Source organism: Centroberyx affinis, unplaced genomic scaffold, assembly GCF_046629955.1.
Source record: "Centroberyx affinis isolate AG114_WGS23_722 - 3 ecotype Tasmania unplaced genomic scaffold, CSIRO-AGI_Caff_v1 ptg000812l_1, whole genome shotgun sequence".
Classification (NCBI taxonomy): domain Eukaryota; kingdom Metazoa; phylum Chordata; class Actinopteri; order Beryciformes; family Berycidae; genus Centroberyx; species Centroberyx affinis.
In genome coordinates, this window is record NW_027279414.1 from 162615 (window position 1) to 185844 (window position 23230).

Below are 23230 nucleotides of genomic sequence, written 5' to 3' on the forward strand. Positions count from 1 at the left end.
ACCTGATCAACTAGAGAGCTGAAATCACATTCATATATAATGATAATTAATTAGGTCTTTAAGTTGCCACAAATGAACAGTGGGACTAGACAGAATCTGGGCTTATTTCATTTTTTTTGGTATATTCTCATACATATTTTTCATTCTTTTGTGTTCCAATAAGTTCTGCTGCTACGGTTGCCATTTTGCATAGTGTCTTTAATCATACATTTCTACTTAACAGGTTCTAGTGTTGGAATTGCTGGAATGCGTTGTGTTTATATGACTCTTGTTCTATTTGTATGTAAATCCTATTTTTCTTTCATGTATCCTATTACTGTTTTCTGCTGCAAAGGCACCATTTACCCACAGGGATCGTTAACGTTCCTTCTTATCATTCGGTATGGACCATTTCCGTACAAAACAATATGCAAAGTGCGTGTTGTACAATGGGGATTACTCCGTTCAAACTCTGCCTCGTCTACCGTTTCTACAGCTGAAAGTCATAGACAGAATAAAGACAGATTTTGAGACTATGACTATGGCACCGTGAAACACTGGCAACACAATTGGATTTTTCCACTGACAGTTCCTCTCACTTGTAAGGCTTTGAGTCTGTTCTCGGCTGTGTCCTCCCTCTCCACCAGATCAGTCAGCTCCTTTGTCTTCGTCAGCAGCCAGGACTGGAACCTCTGAACGCAGCCTTGGTACATCTGGTGCTCCTCAGCGATCTTCTGAAGCAGCGACAGGCGCTCCTAGCACAGCGTGAGACAGACCTCGTGGTAATTTTAGCATCGTATTGTTCAAAAATGAGTGAAAATGTTACAGTAGGCGTCACAAAAGTCAACATTTGGGTACTTAGAGTCAATCCCCTGAATGTGAATATGAATTTTTCCGTTTTTGTAGTCTCCGGTGAAATTCTTTGCCGTCTGTTGCTTCAAGTACGAGACTCCCGAGAGTTCGTTGAGATTTCAGACGACAAGAGCGACAGACTACTGAATAATAACCACTGGAGGACAGATCAACCAAGATCAAAAACAGACTGGGAGCCAATTCACAGGTAGGAGGCGCTTCTAGGGAACATTATGCCCTATAATAAAACATTATTTAAATCATAACATTCCCATTTTGACTCAATAACGCAGCTTTGCCACCAGTTTCTGCTTATATAGGGAAAGACAAATGACTGATGTGGGCTTGTTTTAATCCCTCTGTTATTTCAAAGAGCTACATAAAAAGGGAAGGGAAAGAGCAACTTCATTGTCTGCTTGTGGTAGAGAAAAGCAGCTTGCATGAATATAGCAAATTATATGTTAATGCTGACTGGACTAAATAGCAACATGTGAATTACTTGTGAATTACCCTCTGGAATTCAGTAAACAATTTACTCTTTTTTTCTCCCTTTGCAGAGCCTGGATCTGATTATAGATGCACAGAATAAATATCAGCATGGTTTCCATTAACCTCAAACTTATACAGTTCAGTTGCTGTGGGGTTTGCTCAAGATCTACAGACAAAATGGAGAATGCATTTAACCTCCAAGCATGACTTAAGGCCATGCTTGGAGGTTAAATGCAAAACAGGCCTCACTGACCTGTGAGCACATTCACACATAAGCGCACTTTGATTCGAAACCTCACCCAACAACAAATGCAATGCTAATCACACACTGGTAACAAATGTCAGAAAACACACATGCATTTACTGTATATCCCAAGCCAACCAGCCACCCACACACCATCTATTTCTCGGGCAAAAGCATTTAAGACCTCGTGGCCACAATCAGCCCCTTGCTTCCTCTTCCCTTCCTTCACAGAGGTCAAAAAGAAAACTTCAGCTCCATCTGTGTTGAAACATGTTGGTTTTAAAATAAAACTTTTTCCATTAAATGTTCACGAAGTAGAGCTGAATTTATCATTTTGCCGAGTCCACCTGGGGAGAACTACAAGGTTGTGATAGATCTTGTAGATTTTTTGGGGCATTTTTGCTTTATTTGCTAGTTGATAGCAGAGAGAGGGAGCGGGATGTAATGCGACAAAGGTTCCAGGCTGGATTCAAACCCAGGACACACCAATTCAAAGGTCTTGATAACCTTTGTTGGAAGTGATTTTAACATCAGCCTTTCACTCCCTCCACCCTCTGCCATTACCAGAAACATTGAAAGCTTTAGCTCAGTTTGCTCTGGAGGAACAGCGCCCTTTTCCTGTTTTGTGCCATAAAGCAATGCAGCAAATTTCCCGCCAAATCGGTGGCACAAAATATAAAAAGTAGTGTATAGGCCGGTAGAGGCTGCCAATCTTCTTGGCAATGGTCTTCAAAGGTATACTATAGGTAGCTATACTCATGTCTCAAAATGAATGTGGCAATGAATCATTATATTTATTTATTTTTTCTATTTAATTAGCTATTTTTGTCACTCCTTCTGTCCTGGTTTGTTTGGTTTGTATCATGCTGCACATTTTACCGTATCCTCTGTGTGTTCTAACTTAGTTGAAAGGTGCAATAAAACTTTGACCATAAAAATAGACGTGCCGTCCTTCATCTCCTCACCTCGGCCCTGTCCCGGACGTCATTGTAGGCCTCCTGCAGCCTCTCCTGGGCCTCGGGCTCCACGCTGGGGTCCTGGGTTCGGTTGTGCAGGGCGGCGGCCTCGTCCAGCAGCCTCTCCAGCAGCGCGGCCTGGCCGTGGATGTCGCTCACCACCACCCTCTGCTGGTCCACCTGCCACAGCTTCTCCTTCACCCCCAGCTGCAGCTCCACGCGGGCGTCCAGGCTGCGCTGCTGCCGAGTCAGCCACAGCTCAAACTCCTCGTAGGCCTTCAGGTACTCGCTCCAGTGCAGCCACACCCACTCGATGCGACTGGGGCGGGGTGGAGGGACATGAGGACAAGTGTAAGGCTGAGCAGATCAAATCTGGCTAACTGCATGCATGTTTAAACTGTGTTCACATGCATATGTTTCAAATATTTCAGAAAACATGAAGAGAATTTACAGCTATATTATTCCATTTTCTCCAACCTAGAGTCTATTATTCTATAGAGGTTTTAGAGTTGTGTCACGGCTGGTGCAACCTTGGAGGTCCACTGGAGAATTGGCTGTGCACAAATAAAGTCTAAATATATAACAAACAGGCTAGACAAAGAGATACCTGAAATAGATTGTGTGGATGTATGTAGGTCCATTCAGTTTTGTTTCCAAATGTAAGTTACTGTGACACAGTAAACTGTCTTGTCTCTACTCCAAAACACTCTGAGTTGTAGCTTGAGAAGAGTCAGCTCAGTTAACCTAAGCCACGTAATGTTAGTTATTGTGTAAATCAGATTATCAGTGTTATTAATGTGATAATTAGCTGACCAGATACTATTGCTAGTTAGCTAGCAAACAAGCTAACATTACATATATTTCAGTGATGAAATAATACAAATAATTAAGTTATCAGTAAAAAACAGCACAGAAATTAGCCATGTCTATTCAATACTGTTGTAAATTTAGAAATGCAACCAGCTGTTCATAGCTGTGTTGCTGCCTAGAACTTTGGACCTCCAGTATGGCCGAAAGAGGGTGTATTACATCATCTGAAAGCCCTCTATTAATTGGCATCATACTTTTGAATTCTGACTGAACTGGAAGGAATATTTAAATGTTCATAGTCAGACATCATAGATGTGTAAAAATAGACAAAATCTTGTTGTTTCTTGTTAGATTCAGCAAATACCCTCATATCAAACCAAAACATGCTCACCATGGATGGTACTGTGGTAGCTGGATGAAACCCTTCAGTTACCAGTACTCATGGTTAATAAGAGTTAATATATCATAATATATCATAATATATCATAGAACCAATGTATTTAACAATAACTATATTATTTAACAGTCACACTCTAGATGTGGGAAAATACATCTAGAGTGTGACTGTTCCAGTTTTGAAAAGGATACACATAAACTGGGCTTCAAAATTCCTTTCAATGACAAAACTTCCATTTGAATCAGAAGGTACAATGCTAGACCATAGAAACAGTATTTAAAGTGTATCCCTTAATTTTCAAGTGAGGTTCCTCTTTTTAACTTCCCCTTTGGTATTTCAAGCACAGTTTTGACCAGGCCTATCAGTAATACTATATTATAATCTCCAGAGTGGGAACAACAAGGGGTTTTTTTTGCAAGTTGGACTCAGCTGAAAGTGTCACAGTTCTGATTTCTTCCCTTACATGCGACACAGATCTGATGTTTTCTAGTCAGTGTGATGGTTAAAGTGCATGCAATCGCAGATTTTCAACTCCATTCTGGACCATGCATGTCAAATTGCTCAAATCAGAATTTGTCAGAGTTGCAATGACAACAAGTAAATATTGCGTTGTCATCGTAACAGTTGCCATGGCAGCTTGGCTGAGCAAGGGAGTTCAGAGTCATTGCATCTAACTTAGAAGGTACTTAGCTAGCTAGTTCTGATATGTTTTAGTCTCCACTATTGCTTCAACTAGTTTTAAGTTATACATGTATATTTAATGTTAAGTTACTGATTGAAATAGAAAACATCAGGGAATTCAAGTTGATGCTAAGCTAGCTGATGTTAGCTAACATTAGCTAGGTAACCTGTCTAGCATTAGCATGAAGGACAATGAGAAAACAATTGAAAGAAAGCCAAATAACACAACTTGATTGGTATTTGGGGAGATGCTTCAATCAAAACTCAAAAGGCACATTCTGTAATCAAAATGTCTTGGAAACAAAAATGGATGTGACATCTTTTGGTATTGTTCCTATGCCACGTGTGTCTTTTCAACACAGCCGTCAGTTCATGTTGTTATCAGATATGGGTTACAAAAAAGGAATCTGATATGAACAGCAATTTGGAATTGAGCATGAGGTCTGTGGTGTGACTATAGCCAAAGTTTAGCTTACTAACCAGGAGGTGTGACAATCTAGGAATCCTTACTACAGGCCATTTCACCAAATTCCCAGACAGTCCTACATGAATAGACTAGTGTATACACCTCATTAAATAACTCTTCTCTTCGATCTTCTTTAAGTTTGACGTTAAAATAATGGCACCTGTGACAGTGGATGATGTAGGTGCAGGTCTCCTCCCAGAGCGTTTTGAGGTCTTTGAGTTTAGCGTGGGTGTGGTTCCTCAGCTCTTCGTCTCCGCTCTGCAAAAGGACCTCGGCCGCCACCAGCACCATGTCCATCTTCACACGGCCCTCGTGCTCCGACTCATGGATTTTCTATACAATGAGCACAGTGCAGCAAGTGTGATGTTATTTTAGATGGTGTGTGAGACAGATTAAGCGTGCCACATGTAGCATTTTCAAACGTTAATATATTAGGGTTGGGCGATATGTTAACATTTTTTCTCGTTGCCAAAAAGAATACAAAATCCCCTATTTGGGATTATTGTGGTTTTAAACCGGACGAAACTGGCAAGCCGAAGGACCTTAATGAAGTAATTTGCCGTCTTTGCAAATGAGTAGTGCCGGCAAAAGATCAAATATTTATTCTGTCAGAATAAATTTACCTTCACCTTATCCTCTGACATCCGTGGTCTTTAATGTGAAAATCTAATTTTACTGAAACATTACAGCCTATACTCTTCTTAAACAAAATAAATCACCTTGAGATCTTTGCTAAGCAATAAGCTGTACAGACAGGCTGAACAGCTGTCCCACACTATCTGAAAAAGAGTTCGATGGCGTCAGATGAAGGAGCCTCCCTCCGCTTGCAGCCTCCACATGAACAAACAGGTGGGGATAACATATTATGCTATTGAATGATCAGGGTGCACAGCTTTTGGTCTAGTTCTCAAATATGATTTATGAATTGACGTCGCTTTTCAGCACCAATCGATCGGACAGCAACCACTAAAGATGGCTTCATTGTCATTTAGTCACTTACTGCCCTGTTTTGTGAAAGACTCGTCGGAAATCAGTGCAACAAGAACGTGCGTAAAATGGCCCAACTCCAACTGCCACTTCCTATTCGTGCCTGCTTTGAATGACGCTTTACAGGTTAATTATTTACCATTAAATTAGACCATTAAAGTAGCAAAATAGAATGGCAAAAATCGGCCAAAAAAATCAACCGGCGATGGACTCAGGCCGATATAGCCGATATATTCGTCCTATCGCCCAACCCTATAATATATCATTGTCAAATTAACTGGGATACTTTGGTATAATTACCATAAACAAATTAGACCATGGTCAAGATGATTGGTAGCCTCTGTCTCAAACCAGTGGTATTGTTAGTGTTACTGTTTCTCCCTGAAGAGGATCAAGTGATTTTTTCTTTCTTTCACTCCCTCCACTATCTGCTGTTGCCAGAAACTGAAAACTTCAGCTCCGTTTGCTCTGGAAGAACAGAACCTCTTCCTGTTTCGTCCTATAAAGCGATCCAGGAGATTTCCCTCTAAATCCGGTTGCTCACAATGTAAAATGCAGAGTAGAGGCCGGTAGAGGCTGCCAGCCTTCTCGGCAATGGTCTCATTTTGGTTACTGTAATTATACTCATGTCTCAGAATTAATGATTTATTGATGTTAAAACGCTACATGTAGCATCTTTAAGATTTAAGACACCAGGAGTATATCATCACTATTCCTCAAAGGAGGCTCAGAGAAGGAGCAACTCATTAATGCACACAGACTCCTTTCATTTCAAGAAGCGTTCATCTATTTCACTTTCAGTAAGTTCTCCTGCTGTTATTTTGACATTACATTTACTACATTACATTTCTACTTAATATATTCTAGTGTTCAAATTGTCGGTTGTATATGTTTATATAACCCCCATTTGCTATACTTTTGTTGATATTCTATTTCTTTTTTGTTCTGTTATTCTTAGTATTTGCTGTTGCCATAACTCAATTTCCCAACGGGGATAATTAAAGTTTCAACTGATCTTATACACAAAGCCTTTTCCATATCCGTTTATAAAGGAAAAATAGTTCCCACTTCAGAATCCATACCCCTCAACCTCTGATTACTTTTAACTGTGCTTTCCTCAATAGGGTATCTGCAAGTTTCAGACAGACAAATGTAAGGCTTTTTAAGACCTTTTTAAAGATGCCTGGAATTGGATTTAACATAAATTTAACAACCAAAAAAAATAAAGAAACAAAAAGGCAACAAAACAGAGCATTTCTGATTGAACATAGCTAGTGAAAGTTATGAAACTCTAAAAGAGCATTATAGGGAAAAGGATACCAGGAAATGAAATGTTTAGAGGGATGATGTCCAACATGTTTGTCATATTGTATTAACCATGTTCTGTATTAATTTAAGAGTGGACATGCATGAGGGTCAAACTTACTGTGATAAACTGGAAGTGAAGTAATATAATACAACTTAAGGAAATTAAACCAACACTACTGTTGGTCCCATTCACATCTTTTGGTGAAACATTTTATATAGCTGCATCAAAAATACACCTGCATAATATAGTGAAACAAATTGAGATATTTAATCTGTTTTTAGACTTTTTACAGACCTACAGATACCCAAGGAGAAGAAACAGCTGTCTCTGCTATGGAGTCTCATGACAGGGCAGAGCAGTGTCACCACAGGTCAGAGGTCAAGGGTCAAACAAGTGTGGGGTCTCACCTCTGTCTCCCTGAGCCGGGCCTCCAGGGCGTCGCGGGGCCCCTGGGTGTTGTCGTTGGCCCTCAGCCTCTCCTGGACGGCCTGCATCCAGGACAGGGCCGCCTCCAGGCTCTCCCTGAACTCCTGCTGCTCCTGCTGCGTCATGAGGAGTCCCGGGCCTGACGGAGTACAGCAGTGCTTCTCAGTCATGTGCTCTCAAAAGTCCAAGACTCTGCAGGTTTTGATTCTAGCCTATCACTTCTCTGGCTGATTTCATTGATTCGTTTAACCCTAACCCTTACCAGCTAGGTTTGCTAATAAGCTAATGTTGACTAGAAGAGCTAGCGAGAGAAGCAATATCTTTGATAACGCTACCTTAACCTTGTCAGCTTTCATTTTAGTTTTGAAAGTTTGCTAAGCAGTCGTGCAACAGGTATATCTGCACAGTTCTCAAGCAAGTGTGACACACTTTATGGCCTTAATGCCCAGACTTGTGTAGTCAACAGAGCGACTAACCCTTAAAATTCCATATACGCCATTTTATGATGTAAAGTAATTGTATCCAATTCCAGTCACTCGCGTAATTTACGGTGTTTCCGGCATTTTTATACGGAGTTCCCAACCGAAAGCTAAGTGACGTAAATTCATACACATTTCAGAAGCTAGGTATCAATTTTCATAAATATCTATACACATTTAAGCATATAAAACACTAAGTTACGAACTTAGTCACGAACAATTAGCGGGAAGCCTTAAATCCCACTTTGGGCGACAGTTACTTCATGTAGAGAATCTGTATGGGCTGATAAATGGAAAAATAAGAGCTTTGAGTACAAAGCCTGCACTTCTTACAAGTATCTGTAACATTGTGAAGGTACAGGAAGGGTTAACAAAGGGTTAATATCGAGTATATGAATACACCGACACGGACGAAAGTAAGTGTCCGGAATTTTGAATCTCAAAAATAGTTGCGCTATCGTCCATTTGCAGGGACTGGAAGAAAATCAATTACAAGTTAAGGTAAAAGCGATATTAAACTTTATTAAACAGATGGAGGATTGTTAATTTATGAGAAACTTCAGCGAAAACAGTACAGGATGAAATATATTGGTATATGATTGTGATGTTTTGGTCATATGCTGTCCGGAATTGGATACCCTGATGTTACTAGCCAAATTAGCATAGCAAACAGTGGAAGGACCGTTCTATCCATTCAAATTCTGTGGTTTCTCCTCTCTGGCTGAATAATCGGCTGCTGTTTGGTTGGAATGAAAACCTGCACGGCCTCCACGGCACATGGTTGAGAACCACATGAGCAGAGGCTGGCATTGGATGACTTGGGACAAAAAAGTACTTTGTCTGGTTGAGCTGAGGACTAGCAGCTGCATTAGGCGCATCGGCCCCAAACAGCAGCAACACCCATAAAACACCCTGCAAGGTGACATCAGTAAACTAAATGTCGTATTCGTGTTCTACTTTGCGGATAAGACGGCTGGATTTTTACACAAAAATTCCAGAACAGCGTTGAAGCTGGAAGAACTCCTGTCTCTTGGTGGGATTAACCAGATCATAAAGGAGCCTGTGGTGGACAGAGAGTTTTAAAGCTGCACTGCAAGATGTGTATTTAAGAATGCAGCCATCTTACCAGGCTAAATCACAAAGTGGGGCTGCTGCAGAGTCCCATCCCCACCAATTGAGATGATTGAGATTCACCCTGTTTATGCAAATTCAATTCTGGTTCAGGTGTGGACACTGGCGGGAAATCTTCTCCACACAGAAAGTGAGGACTCAAAACTTAAAGATATGAATATTTGGAAAATAATTTGACTATAGCTGAGTTTCTCCCTCTCTCTATCCCTCTATTTATATTGTATATTTTTATTATTATTTATCTTTGAATTTATTTTACGTAGAATTTCAATTATTTGATTTACTTTCATGTATTACTTATTGTTATATATGTTATCATACTGTATTATTATTTTTCCCGGCTGTCCCTATCCCATTATCTTCATCTCCCTACCTCTTTTTTACCCTTTCCTCATTAATTACCCAGCTCTTATACAAGATATGTGCTATGGAAAAATTAAGATTTTTCTAATGACATTTTATAGCAAAGATACTAGGGAAGGAGGGAAAATACTGCACATGCTATTGCAGCCTAAAAAAAACGTTTGCCTAATGGTGTTAGGTACGGACCACTTTAAAACTCTGAACAGAAATGAGAATGAGAATCATAATTATTTAATTGACCCTTCTCACAGCAGCCATTTTGATGAGTCATAGTAGAGAAAACACAGGCGTAACTAATAACATGAATGATGGTTCCGTTCTACAGGGCCCCGGCACTGGGTCATGCTGGCTCACTGGAACGGCTGTGACAAACCTAAATGGAATAGAACCATCATTGATGTCTAGTTACACCCATTTTTACCCTGCTATGACACATCAAAATGGCTGGTTCAGGTCTGGTGATTGTATAAACCATGGTGGCATGGCTAACATTATTATCATGCTCTTCCAAGCCAGTGATTCTCAATCTTTTTCATATCAAGGACCCCTAATTTAGCACACATTAGGGCTACAGACCCCCATTTGATGAGATTTTGTCTCTCGGACCCAAATCTGAGAATATTTTTATTGTTAGATATGATTTTGTCCAGGATTCCATGACTGCACTGTAGGTAGAGAGATAACAGTGGAACTATGATCAAAACAGTCATTCTTCTACATTCTCTAACTGTGTTAACTTCTTGTAAATTCAATAATGGTGAAGTTTAATTCATCAATTTTCTGGGGACCCCCTGGAACCCCCTCAAGGGCCCCTGGTGGGCCCCGGACCCCACGTTGAGAACCACTGTTCTAAGCTGTCTACGTGCACCTTGGAGCATTCTCATTGTTTCCACTATTCCCAGCACGCACTGACTGGCATCCAGCTCTGTTCTTCTTAGCTTCTTAGCTTAGAATCACTCTCGCATAGCTTTTGTCCATCGACTTCACATAACTAAATAAACAATAATACAACCTCTAATTATCATGCTTTCGGGATCTCACCTCGCTATTGAATACCGGTGTGGTGAAGTGAGAGTGACACATGAATAGTGTCGCTGTCTGCGTGGGTGGGAAATTATAGGTGTTACTGTATGTGGCATTATTCCAAGGTATCCCAGTCTGGGATACACCTCTCATATGCAGTATAGATTAGAGCTGCAACGATTAATCGATTAGTTGCCAACTATTGAACTAATCGGCAACTATTTTGATAATCGATTAATCGGTTTGAGTAATTTTTTCAGAAAAATAAGTCATAATTCTCTGATTCCAGCTTCTTAAATGTGAATATTTTCTGGTTTCTTTCCTCCTCTATGACAGTAAACTGAATATCTTTGGGTTGTGGACAAAACAAGACATTTGAGGACGTCATCTTGGGCTTTGGGAAACACTGATCCACATTTTTCACCATTTTCTGGCATTTTATAGACCAAACAACTAATCGATTAATCGAGAAAATAATCGACAGATTAATCGACAATGAAAATAATCCTTAGTTGCAGCCCTAGTATAGATATCATAATCCTATTAGCAAAAGGAAAGGCAACAGACCCTGCTTTACTCTTTTAATGTGATTTCTTGAACTATTTACAAGGGTTAAAATAGGAATAGGAAAAATGTCTAATGATCTCTTATTTAGACACTGCCTTAGTTGATGCCAGTAACCTCAGCTAACTTGACTGTTCTGTGTGTATACTGGGTGTTTCAAAAGTAGGAATAAATTTTTTTAATAATCATAATGATGAAAAATAAAGCTGTGTAATTTGTCATTTTAACCTATATAGTTGTTTGAGCAATCATTCAATTTATAAGTGTAGCTGGAAACTCAAATATTCAATAACACAGCGAGTATTAATAATGTATATTAAAATGTATACCTACTTTTGAAACAGGCTGTATATTGCTTTTCTCTTCTGTGGTGTTTTTGTTTGTTCCTTTTGCAGCCTTACTCTCATTTCCTCTGTTCTGTAATTGTAATACTCTTGGAAGTAGTTATGTCTCTTATCTTATGCACATTGTCAAAACAATAAAAAAAAAAAAAAAAAGGGAATACGCCTCTCAAACTCCAACAATGTTCGAGTTAAGTCCAGAGCCCCTGCCATAAAGACAGGTATGTCATTCTGCAGAAACTAAAATGTGCCTCAGGAGAAGGGGGCTGGGACAAAAAAAAAAAAAAAAAAAACCTTTGGAAGAACAAGACAGACCAAGTCAACAGTCTACAGTAAAAATGCATTGGGAGGAGTCTTGGCATTGGAAGAGCACAAAGGGGCACCACATCATTTCTTGCAGGGGGAAATAAAAACCCCAGGCAGCATGGGCTGTTTTCCTGGATGACTCATTTCTCCCCACCACAACATTCCTTGCACCCAGAATCGGGTTGTTTTGCATCATTTTGCATCAGAAACTGTTTGTTTTTTTTGGAACTCTGTGTCTTAGGTGACAAAAAACAAAAAAACATTCAAAACTCTCCCCCATATTAGAAAAGTCATTCTCATATCTCAAGATATGAATACTTGGAAAAGAATTTGACTATAGTTGAGTTTCTCCCTCTCTCTATCCCTCTATTTATATTGTATATTTTTATTATTATTTATCTTTTAATTTATTTTACGTAGAATTTCAATGAATCTGATTTACTTTCATGTATTACTTATTGTTATATATGTTATTATACTGTATTATTATTTAGCATGGTATTTTCCCTGGCTGTCCCTATCCCATTATCTCCCTATCTCTTTTTTTTTTTTTACCCTTTTCTCATTAATTACCCAGCTCTTATACAATATGTAACTCACAACATATGTGCTATGGAAAAAATCTGATTTTTCTAATGACATTTTATAGCATTCCCTTTGCTCTCCAGGCTCGAGTACACCACCTAAGAATGTCTTTATTCCTTCCTAAACATGCTTTATAAAAAAAAGCAGGCGCCATTGTAGCTCACTGTGCCGTACATTAACAACAAACAACAAACAACAAACAACAAACTTTACTTTTTGGTTCAACTGTAGCAACTACTGCAGTCTGTATCCGTTAACAGTGAAGCCCCTCCTCCCTTCAGTTTGACAGCTCGCATAGTAAACTCGCATTAATCCATTTCATTCGCAGGAATATTCACTAGTCATGCTGAAGTTACTGCTTTCATTTTAAGCTAATTATTATTTCCATATGGTCGAGCGTACCCAAAATAACTTCAGTCCAGTAATAACGACCTATACGCTAAGCTAATTTTAGATGAGAACACCCACAGCCGAACGGTAAGCCGCACGGCTAAAACAGACAACAAACCAATAGGGAAAGTCGTATAGTATTCGTTTAGTAACCCAGTATGATTAGGCTAACGTGCAGACGGTAAAGAAGAACGGCTACAGGAAGTTTTCCATGTTTACGGAGGTATTGACACTCGGCTAGCCCAATAGCATGGGCTTGTCGCTCGAGCGCGGCTGTATCGGAATAATTCAACACTTACGGATATGTGTTCATCTGGTGGAAGGAGAAGCGTATGTGTGCACGGTGTCCCGCTGTGCACAGTAAAGTTATGGTAGGCAGGAAGTGCAGCTGAGGCCGGAGACTGGAATTAATGCATAGGCTGTCATGCCGCCTTCAAGTGCTCCTCGTAAACTCCCACTTCTGAGCGAAAGTTGCTTTTTGGTGGCTGTTGTTTTAAAAGATTAAGCGGCACGGGTGTAGTTTGTTGCAGAATGAAGAGGATAAGTCGCGTAATTGATGTTTTAATCATTCATTATCATTTGTATCATTCTGTTTTCCCCGCTCACTCTCTACTACTATAGCCTATCCCAGTGTGCAATGGGTGGAATGCAGGGAGACACCCTGCGCAGGTCGCCAGCACAGCACGGCCAACACAGACTGACACTTGTATTCATTAAAAGCAAAAAGGCATGACAGTTGAAGCAAAGAAAAGAAACATACAATTCTAATTCACACTGAATCCAAATAATAACATAAACAGTAATAACAATAACAATCAGTTGTTGACCCCTTTCATGCTCTCTGCTCCCTACTAGTCACGTTTCTGAAACTCGGGTATCATCGAAAATCCCGGCTTTCCCAGTAGTAGGCTATTTATCACTGGTTGAAGTGCGTCCACCTTGTATCGTAATTATTTCCGACAGCACTTGAAGGCATCGGCAGACCAGCTTGAACCAGAAGAAACGACAAATCCGGAGCAGCTGCTGACCGGCAGCGTCTTACGTCACCAATTCAAACGGAGAGGCGCGTCTGAGAAGCCATGTTCTTATTGGCGGACAGAAACGGAGTGGTAGTTCCAACCCGGAAGTGAGGGTATAATAGGGGGGTTCTCCGGAGCTTGTTTCCATCACCTCCAATTGTCTGTTATTGCATATTTTGAGTTTCAGTCGAACGTATAACATAATACAAATGCTGTCATTGTCTCTGTTTCTATTGCCAGACAACTGTAACACCATAAAACGGTGTCACAAAATGCTAACAGGCCAGGAATTATACAACACGATGACTACCAAGCTAATGTTAGTACGGAAGCCGAGAACAGCCGTGCTTGCAATAATTTTTTTTAATGCCGTTATCTCGAGATCACAAGTTCATTATCTCGTGATCTTGAGAAAACAAGCTTTGTTATCTCGAGATAACGAGATAAGCAACCCGTTATCACGAGAAAACAAAATGTTGTTTCCTCTTATTACTTATCATTTTTAACAGAGATCAGGAGTGCCATGCCAGCATGCATAGATGGCGTCTTGACAACTGACAACAACGTAACTGCAGCAAACAAAACGACACATTTATGCCTTGACTTCAGTTATGAATCCTCTCCGACAGTCATGACAGTGATCTTGAAGGCTGAAATCAGGTGTGATCAAATTAACCTCATTTTCGAGTTCTCCATAATTATCCTGTGATCTCGAGAAAACAAAAGTCGTTTTCTCGTGATAAATTATCTCATTAACTCGAGAAATCGGCCTTTTGTTTTCTCGAGATAATGAGATAAATTAACCCGTTATCTCGAGAAAAAAAGCTTTGTTATCTCGAGATAACGAAATAATTTGTGATCTCGAGATAACGGCATTAAAAAAATAATTGCAAGCACGGCCGTTCTCGGCTTCCGTATGTTAGCGGCTAGTAAAATGAAACTCCAAAACAGTGTGGAAAATTTATGCTGACATTGCAGTAGTCAACCAGCTTTCATTCACCATCGTTAGCCAGTTCGTGGTTTAAGATAAGTGGACATGTGGCCTATTTGTTTCTCAAAAATTAGCAATATGTGACAGGACAGAGATGTCTTAGCCTAATTACTGAAATACAGTAAATGTTATGGCAGCTTCAGTAAGAAGAGACAGAAAACAAGAATTTGAATGTGAATGGGGGAGCGTCATGGTGGCTGCCTTCCCCCTCTGCTGTTTCTGCCTATGGCAATCAGAAACGATCCAACCGTCCTAACAGACAAACACATTCAAATCACCTATGGCATGCAGCCAAACTAAACAGGTGTATGTTGTGAAGATGGAACTGGGTTTTGACCTGCTGCTTCATTTTCATACATAGGATAATTTAGTTTTAGGATAGGTTTAGTTTATTTATTTATTTATTATTATTATTTTTTAAATTTTAGTTTCAGTTTCAGTTCTAGTTTTTGTATTTTTGGTACATGTATAGTATTTTTATAATGACAGAAGTTCAGAAGAGGTCTTTTGTGTGCGTTTGCAACAGGTATTGTGTAATACAAACAAATATTATTTGTTATTATTATTTGCATTCATTTTTCAATACACTCTGAGCTAAATTAAAGTTGGGAACTCTTCCAAAATGTATTCTCTTTTTCTAAACCTGATATAAACAAGAACACCAAAACTAAAAACGTTTTATATATTTTTTATTCTATTTCGGTTAGATTTACAAGTGGACAAGATAGTTTATAGTTCAGTTGTATTTTTTCAAAGTCTAATTTTGCTTTTTATTTCAGTTCACGTAAATGTTTTTAAAACCTCTCTACGAACCAGTCATTCCTTAAAATAACCTTACATTTTCATTAATTTACATGAATTCACCCCTTAATTTATGCAAAATCTCCTTAGAATTAATCAAGGGAGTTATTAATGGAGGAGATCCCATCAAAACCTCCTTAAACACCCCTTTATCTTGACTCCTTACTTTCTAATTTAATGTAAAATTCAGGGAGACAGGAACTTTTCCATTCATTTCCACTTAATAACCCTGTAAACCTGCACAAAATCCCTTAATTATTATAAACCCATGATACTACCATACTGTTTTAAAGCTGTCATTTTTAATGGATAATTCATGTTTATGTAATGGAGAAATTAAAGACGTTTCAGGGATAAAATTAAGGGGTTTGATTTCATAGTTTAGTTTATGATAATCTTGGGAGGGAAATTTGATTGTCACAGCACCAGTAACATACAGTTAACAATATAACCAAACATTTTAATAAAATGCTCTGAGAACGCTGAGAACCACTGCATTAAAGGATAAGTACAGCGATTTTGAACATATTGTTGTAGTGGATTTTCTTCTTTCTTCAACTTCTACTTCAGGTGCGAGGAGCTGAACACAGAATGAATGAGACAAACTCTGATTCTTTTTCTTTGGCTTTATTCTTCATGTAACAGAGTGCATAATACAACTGATATGTGAAGGGTCTGACCAAGACTTCTCATCTTCATGTTCTTTTCTACCTTCTTCTTCAGAAAAAAATAGTAATTTAAAACAAATTTCCTGCATTTCTACGAGGGGTAGATACATAATTGGTGGGGGGGGTCAGAAAAAAATAGTAATTTAAAACAAATTTCCTGCATTTCTATACCACCTAACCTCTTGGATTAAGTGAAGAAACAGCAACCCTGTATAATGTTAACCAAAAATGTAAAATTGTTATATTACTAGATTTCAGCATTGAGGTGCTTACATTCATGATCTTGCATAGGCATACTAACCTAAAAAAGCTATTATTGGGAATCATGAGAAAGTTTCAGAGCGACAGACACAGAGCGTCCCCGTAACCATAGCAACTCACTCTCACTCCTGCCTGCGTGCGCACGGCGTGAGAGGAGAGGGAGAGACGCTGAAGAGCTGCTGACTGAGATTACTCTAAGCAGCATGCATGGGAATAAATTACAATATAATAATTATATAATAATAATATAATATATATAATAATATAATAATTATAATAATTTGTGTATATTTCTCGCTATTCAGATGGTCTGAATAACTCTCTGCTGCGCTGTGCTGCTCTGTCTCGTCTGTCCTGCTGTCAGTTTCCTTTTTTCACGTCGCAACGTTATCAGTTATGAATTTGTTTTTCACTGCGTGAGAAAATAGACTTGTGGCGTGAGAGCGTGTGAAAAATGTCAATTGCGTGAGTCTCTCGGTCAATGCGTGAGAGTTGGCTTGTCATTATTATGTATGAATATTATGATGAAACCTCCATGCTTGTTTGTGTCTCTCTCTCCCCCGACAGAACGGAGGATTTCAGGTGGACTGAGCTCGCGCATATGCATCGACATAAACGGTGATATGATATAATTGTATAGATTCCACTTTAGCTTCAGCTTACATGCATGATATTGGTCAGCCTGCTTACTGTGTGGGAGAAACGGGCTCCCGATGTCAGCGGAGAAACTAGACGGCGGAGAAAACGAAACTTAAATTTCTGGCTCTGTGATCCTATGATGTGCCACGTGCCACGGCCGACCAATGGTGTAACTTGATCACTCAGTCAGTCAGTCAGTCAGTCAGTCAGTGACAGACATTCGCGTTTGTAGATAGGCCATGTGGACTGTTGGCCGCAGCCTGAAGTAGCGAGTTGAATAGCGAATGGGATGTCAGATGATCGCTTACCGTATGTGATACAAAGTATCAGTAAATTCAGAGGGGCAGTGTACTTCTTGCCGCTTGTGTGTTACAGTCGCCATCCTGTGGTGTTCAGAGGATGATGCACTATGCTATGGTTACTCATTTTAGATACAGACTGATGCTACGTAGCCAGTGCATTAATTTAGAACAGTGAACAGACAGTTTCACTGGAACTACTTAGTAGGTGTCCATTATCAGGAATTAATGGACACCCTGCAGCCAATCAGAATTGAGTATTCACCCAGACCATGGTATAACAACTAATAAGGTGAGTCCCATACTGTAGTGGCACATCCTCTTCGCAAGTGGCAGCATATCCTCTTTGATATGTCCAAATGTTCAATATGTTTGTGATGTGTGTGTTTTGTGTATGCCTCCCCATCTAGGCATATTACGTAAATATTGCAACTGAATAGGGTGGTGACAATACATTGTTTAATGTGAGAGATATTCTAACTTCTTCCAGAAGAGACCATGAAATGTTGTAGTTTTTTCTGAAATGTCGTTGTGTTTTGTGAAATGTTGTTGTGTTTTGTGAAATGTTGTGTTTTGTGAAATGTGTTTTGTGAAATGTCGTGTTTTGTGAAATGTTGTGTTTTGTGAAATGTCGTTGTGTTTTGTGAAATGTCGTGTTTTGTGAAATGTTGTTGTGTTTTGTGAAATGTTGTTGTGTTTTGTGAAATGTTGTGTTTTGTGAAATGTGTTTTGTGAAATGTCGTGTTTTGTGAAATGTCGTGTTTTGTGAAATGTCGTGTTTTGTGAAATCTTGTTGTGTTTTGTGAAATGTCGTTGTGTTTTGTGAAATGTCATTGTGTTTTGTGAAATGTCATTGTGTTTTGTGAAATGTCGTGTTTTGTGAAATGTCGTGTTTTGTGAAATGTCGTGTTTTGTGAAATGTCGTTGTGTTTTGTGAAATGTCGTTGTGTTTTGTGAAATGTTGTTGTGTTTTGTGAAATGTCGTGTTTTGTGAAATGTTGTTGTGTTTTGTGAAATGTTGTTGTGTTTTGTGAAATGTTGTGTTTTGTGAAATGTTGTGTTTTGTGAAATGTCGTGTTTTGTGAAATGTCGTGTTTTGTGAAATGTCGTTGTGTTTTGTGAAATGTCGTGTTTTGTGAAATGTCGTGTTTTGTGAAATGTTGTTGTGTTTTGTGAAATGTTGTTGTGTTTTGTGAAATGTTGTTGTGTTTTGTGAAATATCGTTGTGTTTTGACCCTCAGGGCCACCGTACAGTACACTTTATGTCAGGCCTGGTCAAATATCTGTTTTTCGGTCAGAGGGGTTAAAAAGCTATCGGGATCCCAAGCTCCATAGATGTCTATCAAAGGGCCTCCACTCATAGTTCATATTCAATTTTTAGTGTTTCTGGGCACATTCACTACCAATTCGTCAAGCATTACCCTATCAGTATCAACTCACTAAGGAATACAGTGACACTTAGTGTAGTTTTGACCAATGAAAGATACAACTAATCTACTGAACTAATAGTATCTTTTTAAAATGAATTTTGAGTCAGTATGATTCATGTTAGAATGCATAAAATAAACATTGTTGTTATAATGTTATAACGATTTTTATGAATGAAGACATGCGTTTTGGTTGGTTATTACACAGTGCACCATATTATTACATTTTCATCCAAAAAAAAGTGCAACTCCCGTATTTTGTAATAACCACTGCAATATGTGCTAATTTATTACAAAATGCGGGGAAATTTATTACATATTGTAATTTGGTTTGAATAAGAATCAGTTATGGAAAAGTACACAGTTTTAGCGTTTTCATATATGTCAGAAATGGTTGCCATGTCTTATAAAATTTACCTGTAGAGCCACCCAACGTACAGTTTATTTTCTCCATGTGTAAAAACCTCATAAGTTCTCCAGCCCACTGGACATGTGTGGGAGAGGCCTCCTGCTTCCACTTCATAAGTATAAGGCGTCTAGCAATTAAGGAAGCAACAGCAATAGCATTCGAGTAATGACTGGGAAGGAGCATGTCCTCTGGTACTACTCCGAAAATTGCAATCAAAGGGGAAGGGGTAAATTTGACTCCAAAAACCTCAGAAAATGTATCAGATATAGATGTCCAATAATTATGAAGATTTGGACAAGTCCAAAAAGTATGAATGAGGGACCCAGTTACTGTCTTACATCTGTTGCCTTTCTGGTCTTTTGACAGGCATTGCCATCGGTCACCCTGTGATCATCTCATGGGGCGTTAGGTGCGTAATTCTATTTACAGAATTATGCATGGCCATTAGGACCAATGGTAGGCACTCCACCCACGTGCCATATGTAGAATACCTACATATCACTACAAGGCAGTAACTCTTCTTTTCCCTTCTCTCAGTCATATCAATAAAATCCATTAATAGGTGTTGAAATGGGCCTCGGGGTGGAGGAATATGTCCTAGCGGGGTCGTTAGACCCTTTTCTGGATTTTGTGTCTTGAAAATTGTGCATGAATTCAAGACCTTTGATACATATGCACTCATATATGGACAAAACCAGTATTTGGAAATTGCTTTAATCATCTCCCCCCTTGCAGAGTGGCAAATGCCATGCGCCGCTCTGCACAATTCAGGTAATAAGGAGGCAGGGGCCACCACTTTACCTCTTCCCAATTGCCTATACCAGTGATTCTCAACCTTTTTCATATCAAGGACCCCTAATTTAGTCCACAGGGCCACGGACCCCCATTTGATGAGATTTTGTCTCTTGGGCCCAAATCTGAGAATATTTTTATTGTCAGATATGATTTTGTCCAGAATTCCATGACTATCTGCATTGTAGGTAGAGAGATAACAGATAAACTATGATCTAAACAGTCATTCTTCTACATTCTCTAATTGTGTTAACTTCTTGTAAATTAAATAATGGTGAAGTTTAACGATTCATCAATTTGCCGGGGACCCCCTGGAACCCCCTCAAGGACCCCTGATGGTCCCCGGACCTCACGTTGAGAACCACTGGCCTATACAAACCCGTTTCTGGGCAGGCAACACAGCCTGCAGCTAACCATGTGTCCTTCTCTGACTGCGTGGCGTCATTCTGTATAGTTAGTAAGTCAGCGAGATTGCAATCGGCATGCTTCTGCCACAGAGTTACCTCTAGAGACAAAGTCAGAGTATGAGCAGCACATTGAACTACAGCAAGGCCGATGGGGAGTTTAATTGCAGACAAAAGCGCTTGAAGCTGAGAGGCACGTTTGACAGGAGTGTCATCTGCTCGAAGAAAACCTCTTTGTGCCCAAATGCCAGCAAAGGAGTGAGCAACTCCACAGGCATAGGCTTGAATCACTATATATAGTGGCAATAGCAAACAATACCAGATAAATGCACACTACTCTCCACACACTCACCACTATGCACTTTAAAAAAAAAAATGCAGCTCTAACCTCTGGGTGTTCTACCGCAGCTTTAATCTCTCTATGTCTGTGTTTTATTCGCTATTTTCCATTATATCTTATATGGGGTTCCTCCTGTTTTCAACAATTTCAACTTTTTTAGTTGTTTATCTCACTAGTACGATTCAGTCTTTTAATGTCATTCAGTATAAGTTAATTTTATCTTATTTTATTTTTTTTACCTTTGTTTCATTTTATTCTTTTACCCTGACCACGCCCTGAGTCATGCGTTCATGTCTGCGAGGAATTGAGATAAGTTAAGTCTGTGTTGAATGCAAGGAAATTTTCAGTTGACCTAATGTGTGAAATGTTAACCCACAGTGTTCTCCTAATAATTTCTTAGCTACTGACATATACTCTGGTGTGTGAAATTCAGTCTCTACCGTAGCTGCACATCTTCCCCACAGAAACTGAGGTAATGGTATGGGGTCCGCTAATGCAGTGGTTCTCAACCTGGGGGTCGGGACCCCCCAGGGGGTCGTGAGATAATTTTCATGGGTCGCGAGATGATTTATGGGATAGGAGGAAAAAAAATCTATTTCTACTATACATACTACATACATACTGTATTATTGTCATGTCTATTTTTTCATTTTTTTTCCTCAACTTTTTTGCTTTTTTAGCAATACTAAACTAAGCAGAAATACTAAACAGCTTTCATTGAAACAAGCTGAAAAAAGATAAAACATCCTTTATCGTTCTTCCTCTATGAGCTCCTGTAATGGGGGTCACCAGTAGGCATCAAGTGGTTTTAAGGGGTCATGAGCCAGAAAATTTGAGAACCACTGCGCTAATGGACCAGGGTGCTTACCCTTATCAACCTCTGGATCTTTGTAGCCTGCCAGTAAGTTTACCCAGGGCCGCATCATGGTCCCGCGAGGCCCCTGGGCACACGTCCTTGGAGGCCCCCCCCCCAGTGGCATACCTAGCGGTCAGCTCGCACTGTATATGCCCGAGGTGTCAGGGGCCCTAGTGGTCAGCTTGCGCTTTATGTGGCGAGGGCCCTGGTGTTCAACATCCTTTGGCAGTCCCGGGCCGCGGGACCTGAGGCTTCAGAGGCCCCTGGCAGTCCGAGGCCCCCGGGGCACTGGCCCCACTGGCCCGGTCCATAATCCAGCCTTGAGTTTACCCAATGTACTTTGCCAGGTGTCAGCAAGCCTTCCAAAACCAAAAGCTTGGTTTTGGAAGGCTTCATGTTTAGTTTAGTTTATTAGGATCCCCATTACAGCTACAGCATTGCAGCAGCTATTCTTCCTGGGGTCCACAAAACAGACTTTACATAGTGACAATGCAACCAATACACTTAAACAGGACAAAGACGAGAACACACACACAGACAAGACAAGCTCCTGACAATTCAATAATCAGAATATATGAAATAGTCCGTTTCACTCCAGTGTCCCCAACACATTTCAAATCATAATACAGTCCATTTCACACTAGTATTCAATACAATAATTAGAAATTAGTCGGATTCACTCCAGTTTCCCGGTCCACAAACACAATCAAACTCATATTTGTATTTTATTCAAAACTTAGTCAAACTAGTTTCTACATCGTTTCAACGTCTCTAGTCAAAAGATGCTGTTTTACTAAAATTTTCAATCGAATTTTACTGTTTTCTTGTGTGATATGTCTAGGGAGTAAATTCCATTCATGCATAGCTCGGTACATGACCGTTCGTTTGATTGCGTTTGTCCTTGCTTTCGGTAATGTACAATTTCATGTAAATTTACGAACACAGTTTTGCTCCACAATTTTCCATAGATGTTATAACTTTCTCTCCCATCAGGGCCAAACTGCATATTTTCTCATCCAAAAATGCACACGCTCTTCTTTCGACATACGCTCTCCTAGCTCAATTTCAACCTTTTTCTTTTTTTTGTTGTTGTTGTTTTTAATTCAGTTCAACATACTCTTCACCTCTCAATCTTTATTCAACATACCCCGCCCCTCTTTTGAAATCACCTCTCACCCTTTAATCCTCGTTATTTCTCCCACTCACACTTATCTTTAATCCTTCTTCAACTTCACTCTTGCCCTCTGTAATACATCCCCGTCATGTAAATCGTTCCCCCAGCGAACACAGCACACGCACCCAACCCACACACAATCATCACACTGAGCGCCCTCTCAGACATTTCACCTCTTTCACACAAAGCCTCAGTAAACAGTAGGAGGCAACTCCTCTCCTAGGCATCGCCCTCTCGGCAGAATTCACCAACTTTTCAAACACAACCTTTAGCCTTGAGAAAAGAAGATCCCGCACACTGCTCTTGCTCGGCAGCACAATTTATTGATCATACTAACGTTTCGGTCCCTCTAGTATTTTTAAACAATTCTTA

General features: G+C 39.6%; 1 protein-coding gene across 1 annotated transcript in view; it reads right to left on the reverse strand.

Annotated features, from left to right (window-relative positions):
* The window catches only part of syne3 (spectrin repeat containing, nuclear envelope family member 3), a 45708-nt gene extending 32581 nt beyond the window's left edge, over positions 1–13127 (reverse strand). Inside the window, exons 1-5 of the mRNA XM_071520596.1 lie at positions 13078–13127; positions 7578–7735; positions 5035–5207; positions 2530–2839; positions 579–734 (exon numbers count right to left, since the gene is read on the reverse strand). Coding sequence (XP_071376697.1) covers positions 579–734; positions 2530–2839; positions 5035–5207; positions 7578–7721 — 783 coding nt within the window. The 5' untranslated portion in view covers positions 7722–7735; positions 13078–13127. The remainder of the gene's footprint in view (positions 1–578; positions 735–2529; positions 2840–5034; positions 5208–7577; positions 7736–13077) is intronic.
* Between the last annotated feature and the right edge of the window lie 10103 nt (positions 13128–23230).